Source organism: Monopterus albus, unplaced genomic scaffold (genome assembly GCF_001952655.1).
Source record: "Monopterus albus unplaced genomic scaffold, M_albus_1.0 scaffold228.1, whole genome shotgun sequence".
NCBI classification, from domain to species: Eukaryota; Metazoa; Chordata; class Actinopteri; order Synbranchiformes; family Synbranchidae; genus Monopterus; species Monopterus albus.
This window is the reverse complement of record NW_018128108.1, coordinates 459,518-474,743: the sequence shown is the minus strand read 5'-3', so window position 1 is coordinate 474,743 and position 15,226 is coordinate 459,518. Positions and strand designations below refer to the sequence as shown.

The window sequence follows — 15,226 nt, the reverse complement described above, 5'->3', positions numbered from 1 at the left end:
GTGTTTTTTAACATTTAAAAAGAAAAAAAAAAGCAGAACAAGGATAGGAAATATAATGTCACACATTGTGTGTATGAGGTGCTTTGTTAACTTAAAAGTAAAAAAGTTGTTGTCAAAGCTGTTGTTGCATAGCAACCAGAATGATGTATTGGTTTTAGCCTTGGACTTATCTCTCCCTTTGCCTGTATCTGTGCTTTGCGCTTGAACTGATAAAAGCATCATTTCTGATATCACTTTCTTTATCTCTGCCCAAATTACAAGCAACTGAAGTGTTTCTCACACAGTCTATTCTGCAGTCTGTGTGAAGTGAGTGATTAAATCAGTAATAATTTTTGCTTTGAGCCCATTTATTTCCATGTCAGATCAAGCATTAGCTTTCGGCCCCATTGGCTTTTTTTTAAACTATTTTCCAGATACTGTAAAGACTTGAGCTTTGAATCATTCAGCCCACACCGGCCCACCCTGTTATTTCATTCTAGGCTTCTGAGGATAATTATGCATCGGTGTATGAGCCGCCGTTTGATTATATTTATTCAGAAGCTTCCTCTTTTCTTTCCACTCCTGTCTGTCTCTTTTGTCCTCCCTCCTTCTGTTTACAGCAGCACAGCCCATCTGCTATAGCTGCACATGAATTTTTAATGTCTTTGCCCCCGAGCTGTGCAGTGTCAACAAAACATTGCTGCTGTGAGAAAAAACTAGTAACTTTTGCTCAGATCTCTGTTCTTTATGCTTTTACATGAAATTAAAGTTTAAACTTTAACAGATGTTTAATTTCCCTAAGGCACAGAAAGCCATTTACAACTATGTAAATGCATTTGATATGTATATTTTTCAAAGTGCAGTCAAGCTCTCTCAGTTCTTTCTGAATGGACTTTTTCTGTGTGTCGATATTCACATTGCAGTTCCACTCAACCTTCTTGCTACAGTGCACAGACATCTTGGAGCACTGCAGGGACATAGTGCACTGCCCTGCGGCCATTTTCCTCTAATTAACATTCAAAATCCAAGTTGTAATGTTGAACTGTTATTGCATCAAGAAAGCAGAGCTTGGGAAAAAAAACAGTGTTGTACAGTAATCTTCCTCTGGCTTGTTTAAGCTAGAACAGAAAGTGAATAGTTAATAAATTACTGAGTAGTGGAATAATAAATCAACACTCCAGCTGTATGACAAGCCCTTTAATAATAGTATGACAGCACAGTGGAAAACAGAATTAAATCTGTGTACACACATTTGTGTTTGTGCCTGTTTCTCTGTGAGTAAGCAGAAGGCACACACACAAACACATATACATTCACATATTACGTTTGTTTATGAGTCTGGAACAAAATCTTCTTGAATGCCCTCCTGAAGTCTCGGTTAAAAATAGTGTATATGATGGGGTTCAGGCAGCTGTTGCAGTATCCAATCCAGAAAAACAGGTTGAAGAGTGTGTCAGGGATCGTGCAGTTCTCTCTGCAGACAGCGTGGAGACTATAAGTGAAGAAAAATGGAAACCAGCAGAGGACAAAAACCCCCATCACTACTGCCAGAACAAAAGTGAAGCGCTTCTCCCTCATTTGAGCCACTTTGTTTTTGGACATAGACATCTGCCTGCTACGAAGAGGCACTGGAGAGGGGAGGAGGAACTGGTGGGAACACTGGTCGGAAGATGCCCATGATATGGAGGCACAGGGAGGAGGAGGAGGAAGAGGAGGAGGCTTCAACCTGCTTGTTGTTCCCTCAGCATCCTTCCCTTCCTCTGTTTTTTTTACCCTCACGCCAGCTCTCCTGGGGAAATGGAGAGATGAGGAAAATGAGGAGGATGTTTTGGTTTCAGCTTCACAGCTCTTCTCCTCTAAGTCAATATCATCTAGCTCCTCTCTCCTGTGGTTGCTGCTGTTGCTGGCCAAGTTGGAAGAGCTGAGTCGGTTCACAGGCCGTGGGCTCTCCAGTTCATACTGGGATTTACTGCAGCTGACTCCTTTTTTTGGGTAAGTCCTGGTGGAGCCCACAAAGCAGGTCTCAGACTGTGATGGCTGCCGCTCCATCACATTCTTTGCCACAAACACAGTGGAGGCTCGCTGCTTGGCAACACGGTAGATTTTACAATAAACAAGTATCATGATGACTCCTGGGGCAAAGAAAGACACCAGGCAGGAGGAAAGGATGTACCACGTCTGGTTATTGAGAAGACACTCCTGCCTCTGTGTGTCATTCTCACCTTCCATCTCCAAATCCTCCTCTTTCTGTGTCATGAGGAGTGGTGGGGATGAAATGACAATAGATATGAGCCACACAATGCTGATCATTGCTTTAATCCGCTTAGGCGTCCGTTTGCGGTTGTAGCTGACAGCTTTAGTGACAGACCAGTAGCGATCGAGGCTGATGGCACAGAGGTGGACAATGGAGGAAGTGCAAAACAGGACATCCAGAGCCAGGTAGAAGGAGCACCAGGTGGAACCAAAGTACCAGTAACCCATGACCTGGAAAGAGGAGAAGCCAGTTCAGATATGATAGCGATCCATTTAAGCAGTAGTAATTACCTGCAGAAGAACAGAAAAAGGTGTTTAGGTCTATTTCATATTTTATTCTCCCCTCTGTTCAAATCAGTCAGGCAGGCCTTGAGTTAGGTGGCAAAAGAATTATTCCACCTGAAAATAAATTTCATTAAATATCTTATTACTGCTGTGTCAGCAGCAATTGTATTTAGGTTGTAGAAAACCTCACAGTGAGTTGGCACCTATTGCTGCATTTCAGCCTCTTGAAAAATACTACCCGTATTTTTCACAGTGCCAGTTCGGGTGACAAAAAAGTAAATGCAAAACTTGTTCAGCTACAGAGCAGCTGCTTGGCTACAAAACATTTGGATTATGCTGCACTAGCCTTTCTGAGGAAATTCATTCTTATTTCATTCTTTTATTTCTCAATTCAGCAAAAGACCAAGATGGAAATATTGGAGCAATTGTCCTTAAACTGAATAGAAGTTTTGATTACCACTGAAACAATTGATTGATTAACCAAACCTTAATCTACCACAGTTTCAACGGTTTTGATCAGTGATTAATCTTTATCATTTATAAAGCATTATCTGGTTGAAGCTTCTTTAATTCTTGTGTTTGGTATAGTCTGTCTAATTTTGGACTGCTGAGGCTGTTACTGATTTCCATATTTGACAGTATAAAAATCATCAAAGTCTTGCTGGATATTGCTTTTTTTCATGAAAACACAACATGAACAGCAGTTGTTTATAAGGATCCCTTAAATTCGGTTACAAATTATGTAGTCTAATTGAGAAACCATTTCTAAACAACCTCAGTATCTTTGGCAGGACTACTGACATAGCATTTCCTGTTACTTATCAGATGACATATACACTGATAATCTACCATTATGTCTGCAATGAGTTGATATCAGTCAATATATGGACACGGACAATTTATCAGTCTACCTTATGGGTCTACAGACATGTTAATGAGTCTGTGAGACTGCACGTAGTGCTACATGTTAATATCAGAATGCTAACATGCAGATGTTAACCAGGTATAATGTTTTCTTTGTTCACAATTTTAGTTAATTGTGTCAGCATGCTAACATTTGCTAATTACAACTAAGCACAAAGTACATCTGAAGCTGACATGTTATTAGTGTTCATGTAGTTATAAACCAAAGTATCTGACAGATAAAAAGTTAGATCTGATGACAATGTCAAATGAAAGGCTAGAGGATCATTACAATCATCAGGACTCATCCTGAGGGCAAAACTAACATTTAATGTCATGGCAATCCATCCAGTAGTCGTTGAGACCTTTCCCTTGAATCTGCATGTCAACGTTCTGGTGGCACCTGAGGTCAGGACCGCCAAAGTTGACAGGATTCATTCTCCTGTGGACCACAAATGTCTGTACCACACTTCATGTTAATCTACTTAGTAACGGTTGAGACACAGCACAGAGCTAAGGAAGTAATCTCCAGCTTTGAGAATCACAGATCTGACACCAAAACCAGCTAAAATAATTACACATAGGTGCACAAAATAACACAGCAGCTCATGAGCCATGGTAAATAACAAATACCCTGGTGATGTCCTGATTAATCATGTTACAGTTAGGAGTTAAAAGTTATTTTTAAAGCATTAAATATTTATACAGTTATATGCAAATAAATCAATAATGTGAAAATAACTAGGCACGTTTCAAAAATCCACCCTGAAATTTCATTATGAGATTTTCAGGAGGCCCTAGCTGTCAATCAGAAGGTCTGAGACCCTCGTGTGTATTTTACACACTGGCTGTGGTTATGAGTAAATGACACTATATAATTGCTGCTAGTTACAGGAACAGAGTTCTGTCATGCACAAAAGCTGGTAACTCATAGACTACTTAGTGAATATTGCAATACTTCTACAATTTTTTGTCACCACAATTTAGGAGCGGAGGACATAATTGATAGGAAAGACACTGGGAAAGAATCTTACATATTTCTCTGTCTCATATATTTCCATGTCATAACTTCAGTGACATCAACCAAAGTCAGGTTTCCTGTGGTGCTCTTAAAGGGGATGAGAGGATGTGGATTGACTGACCATTGCTAAAGCCAACGCTGACTCCATCTACTCATAACTCAAATGATGATGAAGTTTATACTTGACTTGTGTTTGCCTCTGCCTATTCCAGAAAAATACATCCCACTAAGTTTATTATAAAAACCTACTTCACAGCAAATATACTTGTCCATTCTCTGCATTAAAGAACTGTGTCTTCTCAATGCTAAATGAAACATCCAAATTAGTTTAATGTTGGGTATGCACTCGGTTACGACCCTGCTCAGAGGTCACAACGAAAAGGAGGGAGGTACACTGCCGGAGTGGAAACATTTAAAGAATATTTGTTAAATTAAATAATACCAGTCAAGAATGAGGTATGAAGTCAGTATCAGTAACAGAGATGAATGAATGCATACAGTATGTGAAGTGCATGGTGTAGGTGCAAAACAAAACCAAAAAGTTAACTCAAACCACACAGAACATGATGCATGTGTGGAGACAGGCAAGGTGAACCATGGGTAGACGAGGCTTTATGGGCTTGAGAGCACTGACCGGGTGCTCCCAATCATCAATTGGCCACCTCCTGACAAGACTGCTGCCTGCGAACAAGAGCACATGAACATGCACACACCAAACAAGGCATCAAGGCTGTGACGATTCACAGGCAATGTTGGGGAATGTACTTTGAGAGCCTAGCTTTGCAAACTACTAATTATTTCACACTGAAAGGAGCTGAACTACAGCAAAGCTACCCTATGGAGAACTCCTGTTAGCTAAAGCTACTTAGAAAAAGTAGTTCAAGCTAAAAAAAAAAAAAAAAAGATCAAACTGGCAGTGTATATGTGATACAACATGCCAGCAAGGAATGCCACTCAGTTCAGTTTATTACCTGAAACCTGAACTTGCTGTAAACAAAGCAATCCCATGTGGGATTTTCACAAGGAATGTTATAATTGTATATTGTTGAAAACAAATCTGGATTTTGTATTATCTGACTACAACTAACAGTAAAGAAAAAAAAATGTAACTTGCACCTTTTAGAGTTTAGACTGACCAACTTCAGCACTGGTCATAAAAAAACTGTCTTACTTATCTTAACAACTACAACAGTTGTGATGGCCGAGAGGTTAAGGCGTTGGATTCGAAATCCAATGGGGGTTCCCCACGCAGGTTCGAATCCTGCTCACAACGATATGTTTGCTGAGGCAACAGTGGTGCATTGGGTAGAACAGTTGTCTCCCAACTGGAAGGTTGACGGTTTGAATCTCAGTGCCTGCAATCAAAGTGTCTTTGGACAAGACACTGAACCCCCAATGGTTAGAGCCATTGGTTGAGTTCTGTACTGGAAACAAATTCCTGTAATGCCAGTAAAGGTTATTATTATTCAATTTGCAGTTTGAACCCTGGTCTAAATTATTGTGTAACATCAGCTGATATTGATTGGGCTCTAAAGTAAATATGTCAGTAAATACTATTTGTTATCTCAACCTGCAGAGCCTGCTGTGTCTTATGCCATATTGTTGTCATCTTATTAAAAGCATGAAAATGTTGCATTTTGGTTACAAAAAGTGGCTGCAGGTGATAAAAGTTTTAAGCTCACATCATGTGACTGCATGCAACTTTATCCAGCTTCAGTGTGAATTATATTAAAAGTATATGGCTTGTGGTAAATATTTGGTGGATCTTATTAATCCACAACCACCATTTTTTCTATAGATGACATTAAAATAAAGCTCAGTATTAACAACAATACAGCTACAGCTAAACATATATATGAGCTATACACTGTTTGTATTTTGTTTAACACAACAAGAGAAGCTGAATTCAGCTTTTTATCTGGTCTGATTAGCACTAGGGCTAACCACCTTGGGAAAGTAACTGAATACTCACAAGAACTTCAGTAGCTGACCTTTCAGTTTGTTGGATGAACCACACTTGGGTTCAGACTGAAAGATTTTAAGATCTATTAGATGGTTTCTACTGACATTGTACTGACATTCATGGTGCCCAGAGGATGAATCTTGCTGCTCCCTTGACTAATCCTTTAGTGCCACAGTGACATTTTTGACATCTATGGTTTTGAGTAAAATGTCTCAACAACAGCTGGATAGACTGCACAAAATTTGGTTCAGACATTTATGTATTTGTGGTATTTGGTCATTCCTCATCTAGCAGTACCATAATCAAGTCAAAATTTCAATTTGTCCAAAACTTTGGTTTACTGATGGGCTATCTACTTCACAGCATAGGCTATGTTTTTAAACAATGATGATTACAGCCAAACAGAGCTTTTAGTATGGCTGAGAACTTTTCAGCATTTCTTTTTTCCTTAATACCCTTTTTCCTTTCTTCTTCTTCTTTTTAAGAACAGGCTGAGAGCTCATCATAATGTGAGCCTCCAGCCTCTACCGCCAGATGCATTGTGGTTAGAGATGTGAAGGTAAATGTATTCGTACCAAACCATTTCAGTCCAGGACCTTCAGTCTGGCACATGTGTACTGAGGGCTTGTTTTGTGTGCAGAACATTTTTTTCAAATACACATTTCTACATAAATATATTGTAACGTTGGCTGGGTAAAGGAAAGCTCAGGAGACCAGAGCTTGTACTTTCTCTTTTATTCACATACACAACAGCATAGCACACCAAACACAACACAACATTGCACACTGAACTACACTACCAAAACCCCCCATAACTATATACACACTGCCTCAGGCATTATGGGGCATCCCACCAAGTGGTCCCCCCCAACACTACAATATTAAGGTGGACTGGAGCAAAATAAACACACTGATTCACTACTCCCTGTATAATGTAAACTAAGTAGTTCGCTCAATAGTGAACAAAAAATTGAGAGTTCAGATATTGAATAATTATCTGCATTTTGCGTCATCACTAAGATGTAGAACCACGTGACAATAATTTCCCATCTGATAAAACACGAAGCGTTGCATTGTGGGATTGTTAAAAGAAAGCATATACTCTACTTTCATACTGCAACAGAGGCAAAGACATGTAAATACGACTGTCTTATTTGTTTATGGTTTGTTCAGTAGTAATACAGTCAGTGGTGGTAATGGGGTATGTATTTGGCAACACCTCAGTTTTGAAATGGCACCACGTGTAGTTAATATCACTGCTGTAAGAAAAGCACAGCGTAGTACAAGCACTGCTTCCTCCATCATTTAAACAGCTTTCTCTGGTTATTGGAGCACTTATTAGTAGTTTGTGGCAAAATCCAAATTTTTGGTCAATTTTATTTTTTTATATATTGTATTTATGTTTGTTTAAAAAAAAAACTTCTCCCTTAGTGAAAATGAATCATGGTATGTACTGAACTGTGCACTGTAATTCTGGCCAATCTAGTTGCAGCATCTTCTATGTGCATTTGCAGCTTTATTAACATGTTTTTTATAACCAGATACAGACTGCAGGGGAATACAAGCTGTATTTGAGGTAAAAATATTTGAAAAAAAGAAATGAAAGCGTTTCCTCACCTCATTAGCCAACGAGAAGGGGATGACCAACGTCGCCACCAGTATGTCTGCTGACGCCAGAGACACCAGGAAGAGATTCTGAGGTGCCCTCAGGGCTCGGCTGGTGAACACGGCCACCACAACCAAAACATTACCCACCAGAGTCCCCAGAATGATGACTGTAACCACCAGTACAATGAACACTGATGCCACCTGTGAGTGAGGAAGTAGAGGAGGAGATCTTGATGACAAAGAGGGCGCCTGGCTGATATTCTCCAAAGAAGTGTTTGGAGGTAAAGAGCTTGGCATTGTGGCCAGTACAGGAGTGAATGCATCCAGTAAGTCCATCCTGGTTAAATGGCTGATGTTATGTTCCCCATTCTTTTTAACCTTCGGCACACTCACCGCAAAATTAACTGTTCATGGCAGCCAGTGAAAAAATAAAGTACAAAAATGAAAGAAATGAGAGAAAAGCCAAAATATTCAAAAGCTGTTTTGTTTGGGTCCAGAAGAAAACCGTCCAATAATATCCCCACAATTGACAAAACATTAGATTTTTAAAACAAATTAGCTCTCTCACCAAATACAAGTTACATGCATGTCCTTAGAGCACTACAGCTATGCTCAGTATTTTATATTATACCCCAAAACATACTGCTTCTTCTCAGTGTTCCTGTCACAACACATTCTCCCACAGAAAGAAGGATTTGCATGATTTTAAAAAAGGTGTTAAAATATCCACTCAAACACATCTGCGCCCAGATGTTGACATACTGAATTGCATCAGCAAGACTAGCCTGCCTATGTCCACTGAGCTGCAAAACAAGAAAAGAAAAAAATCGAGAATCGGGAAAAGAGGACAGAAGCCCTATTTGGAATGCATGGTACCCTCATATTGCTGCACTCCAAAAAAGATCAATGTGGCAGAAAAGAGATCTGAAAAGTACAGGAGAATGATGAGAAAAAACAGACGGAATGGAAAGAAGACATACAAAAGAGAGAAGAAAAGCCAAAGCAGGAGGTGATGCAAAAACAAAGGGAAAACAAAGAGGCAAGAAAATGAAAAACAGAGGTCCTCACTTTCATACATGTCATCGCTGTGCTGAGTGACACTGCTGCTGCTGCCGCCGCTGCTGTTCAATGGGTCTGCTGCTGGAATAGAGAGGAGGAGGAGGAGGAGGAGGAGAGACTAACAGAGAGGAAGGATGAAAGAAAAGAGTAAGAGATGTGTGGAGAGGAGAGGGAGCGAGGAATAGATGTTTGAAGGAGAAGAGGACGAGCTGGATTTGAAAGAGCATAGACAAGGAAGTAAAGAAAAAGAGAGAATGGAGGAGAAGTGGATGAAGTGAGAGATGTTAGGAAGGTGGGGAACAAAACAGAAGAAGAGGAGAGGAGAGAGAAGAAGAAAGGAAAAGGAAAGGAGATGGGAGGAGAAAAGTGAACCAGAAGGAGATGGAATGAGAAGGAAAGGACAAGCAAAAAGAAGATACAGTAGGAGAGAAGAGGTTGAGAAATGAGCAGTGCAGGGATTCAGAGAGGGTAGGAGAAGAAATTAAAAGAAATAGGAGAGGGAAATGAACACAAGAGAAAAAATGAAGAAAGGAGAGGAGAGGCAAAGAAAAGAAAGATGATGACAGGAAATAAATATGAAAAGAGGAGAAGAGAGAGACGACGGGGCATGAAATTAAAGGAGGAGAGAGAGAAAAGATTAATGAAAAGGAAAGGAAAGGGAACGAAAGAGGATAAGATGGAGAGGGGAGCTGAGAAGAAGAAAAGTAAGAGAAGAGATGACAGAGGAAAGGAAAACACAACAAAAGCCAGAGGAGAGTATACGAAAGAAGAAAGGAAAGGAAAAATGGCAGGAGAGAAAGGAAGAGAGAACAGAAAAGGGAAAAAAGGAACAATAAGAGAGGAGATATGAAATGAGAGTTGAGAGGAAGGTTTTAGACAGGAGTGGGACAGAGTGGGAGGAAGAGAGAGAGAAGGAGTAGGAGGTACACGGATGATGAGAGGAGAGAAAAAGAGGGGAGAGCAAATGAAAAGGCTGACAGGAGAGAAAAGGAGAGATGGGACAAGAAAGCAAAGTCAGGGGAGTAGATCAGAAAGAGTACAAGAGTGAGTGGGGGTAACGAATGGAAGAGAAAAAGACGAGAGGATAAGTATAATTAAATGAGAGAGAAGTATTAGACAGGAGAGAAGGGCACTGTGAGAGACCGGGAGGAAGAAAAGAAACGAGGGGAGTATACATAGTGAGAAGAGGGGATAGGGCGATAGGAGAGGAGACAAGAGTAACAAATTACTGAGGAGACATGGATATGAAGGAGAAGAGGGGGAGGATGAGAAGGAGAAGCTATACATGGGTGAGAAGAAGATGAAAAAGAAAACAGGAGAAGACAGAGCAGAGGACAAAGGAGAAGATTAGAGGTAATAAGGATGGGAAGTGAAGAGAAGAGGTGGAGGAAGAAAAAAGATGAGAGAAAACTGAAGGAGAGAAGAGGAGAGTAAATGAGAATGGAAAAGATGCAAGGCAGGAAAGATAAGAAAATGACAGGAAACCGACAGAAGAAAAGGGAGGTGAAGAAAAGAAAAAGAAGACATGGGACAAATGAATAATAAGTAAAGGGGACAAAGCAAACATGGGGAACAAGAAGCAAAGAGAAAAAGGAAAGGAGATTTACAGGAGTGAGGTGAAGAGAGGCGAAGAAAGAAAGTGAAGAGGAAAGGAAAAGATGACAGCAAAGGGGAGGAGAGGAGAAGAAAAAACAGAAAGGACATGTGTGCTTACAGTGGCAATGGTAGGAAAGCAGATAAAATGAAAAGAAAGCTTTTAAAAGACCCAGAATAATTAGCTCTAGATGTGTCACCATTTGAGTGATCATCAATCAGTTCCATTTACTCTGAGATGAGTGGAGAGAGAGTGAGAAATCCTTTATTTAATCATTCGCAGATGCTCTTAATTTAGCTGCCTGGTGCTGAACGATGACATGTAGGCAGACCCTTCTTCAAAATCCGCCTGCAGCATGATTACATTTCTCCTAAATGTGAATGCAGCCCAGATCAGTGTGTGCTTCGACACTCACGTGACTGTTAAATTGGCTACGGAGGCAGAGAACCTCTCAAGTCAGACATCGCAAAACCCTATGTGACATGAATTGAGGTGGGAAGGCAATCCCACAGTGCTACAGCCTGTAGCCATACACAGTAGTAGATCAGGGGTATACCGTACAGCTACACAGTGTGGTGACACTAGCTATCGCTGCAGAGAATGACAAACATCAGCAAGCTGACCTATACCTGACATGTTTGGAGGCATTTGTTCAACCTAAAGAGCATTTGGGGCTTTAGGGAATGGTGCCAGAAATTTCACAGGCCACCACCAACTGCATTAAGGTGTGTGAGGTGACAATAAAGGGCTCACTAATATGTCTAAGGATGAAGGCAAAGTCTAAATGAAATCAGTGTTCCATGAAACCTTTTCAGACAAACAAGTCTGAGAATTGTGAATTGTGCAGTGATTTCAGGTCACATCAGCTGCCAGTCATGAGACTGAAACAGTCTCCACAAAACACTGTGCCATGTCTGCTAACAGCACGTGTACAGGACCATACAGTATCTGGTTAGTAATGATGCTAAAGGCAGAGTTGCATCATTTTTGACACAACCTGTCCACATCTCCTAAACAAAGTTAAATATGCAATAGCTGATAGCCAGTGGAAACAAGTTGTGAACACAGCGTTGACTATCACATTATGAATTGTTATGGTGAACCTAATAGCAAACATTTATTTATTTATATATCCAGCTGTTACGGCGCAACGGCACCATTCATCTGGAGTTGTGCTTGTGTCCCCCTGATTAATTTAAGTTCAATCACTTCTGTCTTTTTGCTCTGTTTATGGTCTCTACCAAGGACAAATCTGATTCTTTAACTGCTAAGTGCTCCAGTGTATCCACCAGCTAAACACTCAGCTAAAGCTCATTACTCATTGCGAGCATGTAACCAAGCCTCTTTTCATATTGGATTAACTGACAGTATTTCTTAATTTCCTCACGGTCCTAGTGGCATGACTGTGGATGGCAGTGTGGGACAGTCATCTGTTGGTTGGTTAGCTGGTTGCTTACAACTGTATGGCGCTGTTTAGTCTGCAGTGGGGTGCTGAGATTTATGAAAGTCAAAAGAAACAGTGAGCTGAAGGAGGATAAAGAGCAATAATTCCCTCTCAAAAATACATATACTGCATCAAGTTACTTTTCTCATTTGCATATTTGTTATTCACTGTAGAAAGAAACTCCCAAACCAACTACAGCATGACTGTATGTATACAGCATTTATCCCCATACTAGAATTACATGGTATTATGTGCAGAGTGAAATGTGATTATTAAATAACATTAGCGTGATCTACACAAACACCATGAGCTCATTGTACTGAATAAAAGAAAACTGAATGAGACTGAAAAGAACAGATAGCTTGAAGTAAAAGCCCAGTGACAGTAATATGACTAACAATGACAATGTTGTAGCAAATGAAAAAGGGATCATTTTGCGTTAACACCTCTTGTGTTCAGCTACAGTCAAAAACGTTTCTGATGAAGAAACCCCCGTCTGTGGTGATGCATTACAGTGGGAGACTGTAGCACCAGACAGTGCACTGCTAAATCACTCTGAAGCTTTACTGAACTGCTGCAGTGATTCAAGAAAACAGCCTGAATCCTGTTTGACAGCTCTGTGCCAACTACTTAAAACTGGAGCTCCAAACCCGTCTGGAAAAAATATACACTTTTCATTTACTATTTGTCACTTAATAGCCTGAAGAGCAAGGCTAAGGGTTACGTCCCTGAACCGTGTGGGTTTACTCTGACTGATGGAGGGAGAAAGAGAAAGTGAGGCAAGAAGACAGGGTGGGAGAAAGGGAGACAGAGAGATGCAGAGAAAAGAGCTAAACAGGTGGCCACAGTAAAACAACAAGATGGGCAAGTAGTGAAAACTTCTGAGAAGGCTATAAAATGTGCAATACATTTTAAATCTAGGGCTATACCCAACTAAGGATTTTGTGAGTCGGCTCTTCAGTGCTGCTATTGGACTATTCATATACAGCCTAGGAGATAGGCCCTACTGCAGTCTGGTTTGTTTACCTATCTCTGTTTAAGTGCAAAACACAGCCATTTACTGACTGTTTCTGCAACATGCATCCATCCATATAGGACTAGGAAGCTAGCAAAAATTAGCAGGAAAAAAAATTCAGTGAGGAATTTATAAATAAAAGAAATTGTTTACAGTGCAAGCTGGCACACATCAGACTCAGTAACAGCAGCCTGATGTTATGACGTCAATTTAAATTGGTCACAACTTAAATCTTGCATCATTATGCAGCTGTCTTTATTGATTTTTAAATGCTCAGAAATATGTTCCTGTTACTTTTTTGTGCAGTAGGCTCGAGCTCCAAATGCAGCCACAGCCACTTGTGTGAATGGGCACCCCCGTAGCACCCGCTGGCTACTGTTAGCTGTTGGTAGCTGTGAGTGGGCACTAAAATGCCGATGTTGGTATGCGCACTGTGGCATGTGCAAATTACAGACCTATTCCTTTACTCAGGTTTTGCAGCGGGTCAGCATTGTATTGGCTATTTAAGGTAGGCTACACTTCACTTTTCATTTATTTTGTGTTTTGACTGTATAAGATAGTACATTTTCATTTTAATGTACTTTGAGCCAGAAGATCCCACAATGCCATTTGCAGTAAAATAACCTACATGATAAATATGGCGGCATGCTATCATTACAGTTTGTGTTCACTTTGTGAGCACCACATGATCATTGTTGTTTATTGCTGCTGCCATGGTGCATGGCTAATAATACTGGGTCTGCCTATAATTGTAATTAATGTTATGTGGTTTAGTGATCCCTGTGTTCATGTGTGAGCCAAATAATGGAACTTCATTAGCATTATCGTTTAACACTAATAAAGTACAAGTCTCACCTTTATGTGACTTATGTGACTTGTCCTAGTGGGACTTGCTGTCCTTTTCTCCTTGTTCTGCAGTTTGTTAAATAGATCCCACCTTAATGTAAATCCATGTATTGGACAGTGTCACCATTAAAGTGGGTGTTCCCTCTCCCCCTGACCACAGGTGGAAGCTTTAAGCAAATTGCTATTTGGCACACCAAAATGAGGAGAAGAAGACAGCAAACTACCAGGCTGGGTCTACCTTCTATTGTACTGCACACTGGCTGGCAAAAAATAAAATATAAGAAAATAAAAAACAAAGGCTCGACTAGAGAAGAGTCTCAATCGACTGACAAGTCTTGGGACTAATGACTCAACTATTCGACTATTAGTGGGTTGCCCTATTTAAAGCCCCCTTTTTAACGTCCAAAAAGCCAGCCTGGGATAACTTGTCCTGCAGAGGGAGCAAAGCAAATTAAAACATTTCAGGAACACTGTCATTGAATATCAACTAATACAGAAGCTCAGTAACAGAATATCAACCACAAAGACTGGGAAACACAGGCCGCCTTTACCTTTTTCTTCTATTCAAAACGTTTTTCACTAAGAAGTGCAACATATGATTCAGCACATTTTGAGAAACTTTAGAGAGGAGGTCAGCACTTCTTGGTAACATAAGCCATCTTGGCACAAACTGTGAGACCCTGAAGCTCTAAACAATACATTTATCAGAGGTCTGACCACCGATGTAACTTTATTTGTTGGGTGCAATCCCAAAAAAATGGAAGGATAAAAAAGAACATTAACACACAAAGAACAGCTGTGAGTGGAATGATCTGGGGACATTTTAAGGCACCAACCACAACCACAATTTTCCCTAACTCAGTTTCCACTCATATCATGTGCCTATTGTTGACTCACCGATAACACAAGATGACTTGGACAAAACACAACTGGTGATATAACAGCATCTTAGAAGATGTTTCTTATTCCAGTAGTTAACTGCTAAAAGTATGTGGACACACAAGCATCACACCCATATGTGGTTGTTAAAGACTTTATCTCAGAACATTAAAGCTGAAGTGTTTATAAGCTAGTTTGTATGATGTGTTAGTATGTATAGCTGTTCCAAATGGCTTCAGTCAAATGCCAGATATACTGTATATGCATAAATGATTGTCCATAATAATACTAATTTGTTGGAGCCTTTCAAAATCACCCATGGGCACCTTACAGAACAACAACGACTTAAAGGACAATACAATACAAAACAGCAAAGT

The 15,226-nt window shown here is 40.2% G+C and overlaps 1 protein-coding gene and 1 non-coding gene across 3 annotated transcripts; one reads left to right on the top strand and one right to left on the bottom strand.

The window, feature by feature from the left end:
• Nucleotides 1–1,177: 1,177 nt before the first annotated feature.
• On the bottom strand, nucleotides 1,178–9,592 carry LOC109971556 (alpha-2Db adrenergic receptor-like). 2 transcript variants are annotated; one of them, XM_020619892.1, is made up of 3 exons: nucleotides 9,081–9,592; nucleotides 8,022–8,213; nucleotides 1,178–2,463 (listed from the first exon to the last, which is right to left on the bottom strand). In XM_020619892.1, exons 1-3 carry the CDS (start codon nucleotides 9,093–9,095, stop codon nucleotides 1,300–1,302), a joined length of 1,371 nt encoding a protein of 456 aa, XP_020475548.1. In that variant the 5' UTR covers nucleotides 9,096–9,592; the 3' UTR covers nucleotides 1,178–1,299. The 2 variants fall into 2 exon arrangements, with proteins under 2 accessions (XP_020475548.1, XP_020475547.1); XM_020619891.1 differs by having other exon boundaries at nucleotides 8,022–9,592.
• Nucleotides 5,633–5,714, top strand: trnas-cga (transfer RNA serine (anticodon CGA)). The gene has a single exon. It is a non-coding gene; the product is annotated as a tRNA-Ser (tRNA).
• Nucleotides 9,593–15,226: the final 5,634 nt, after the last annotated feature.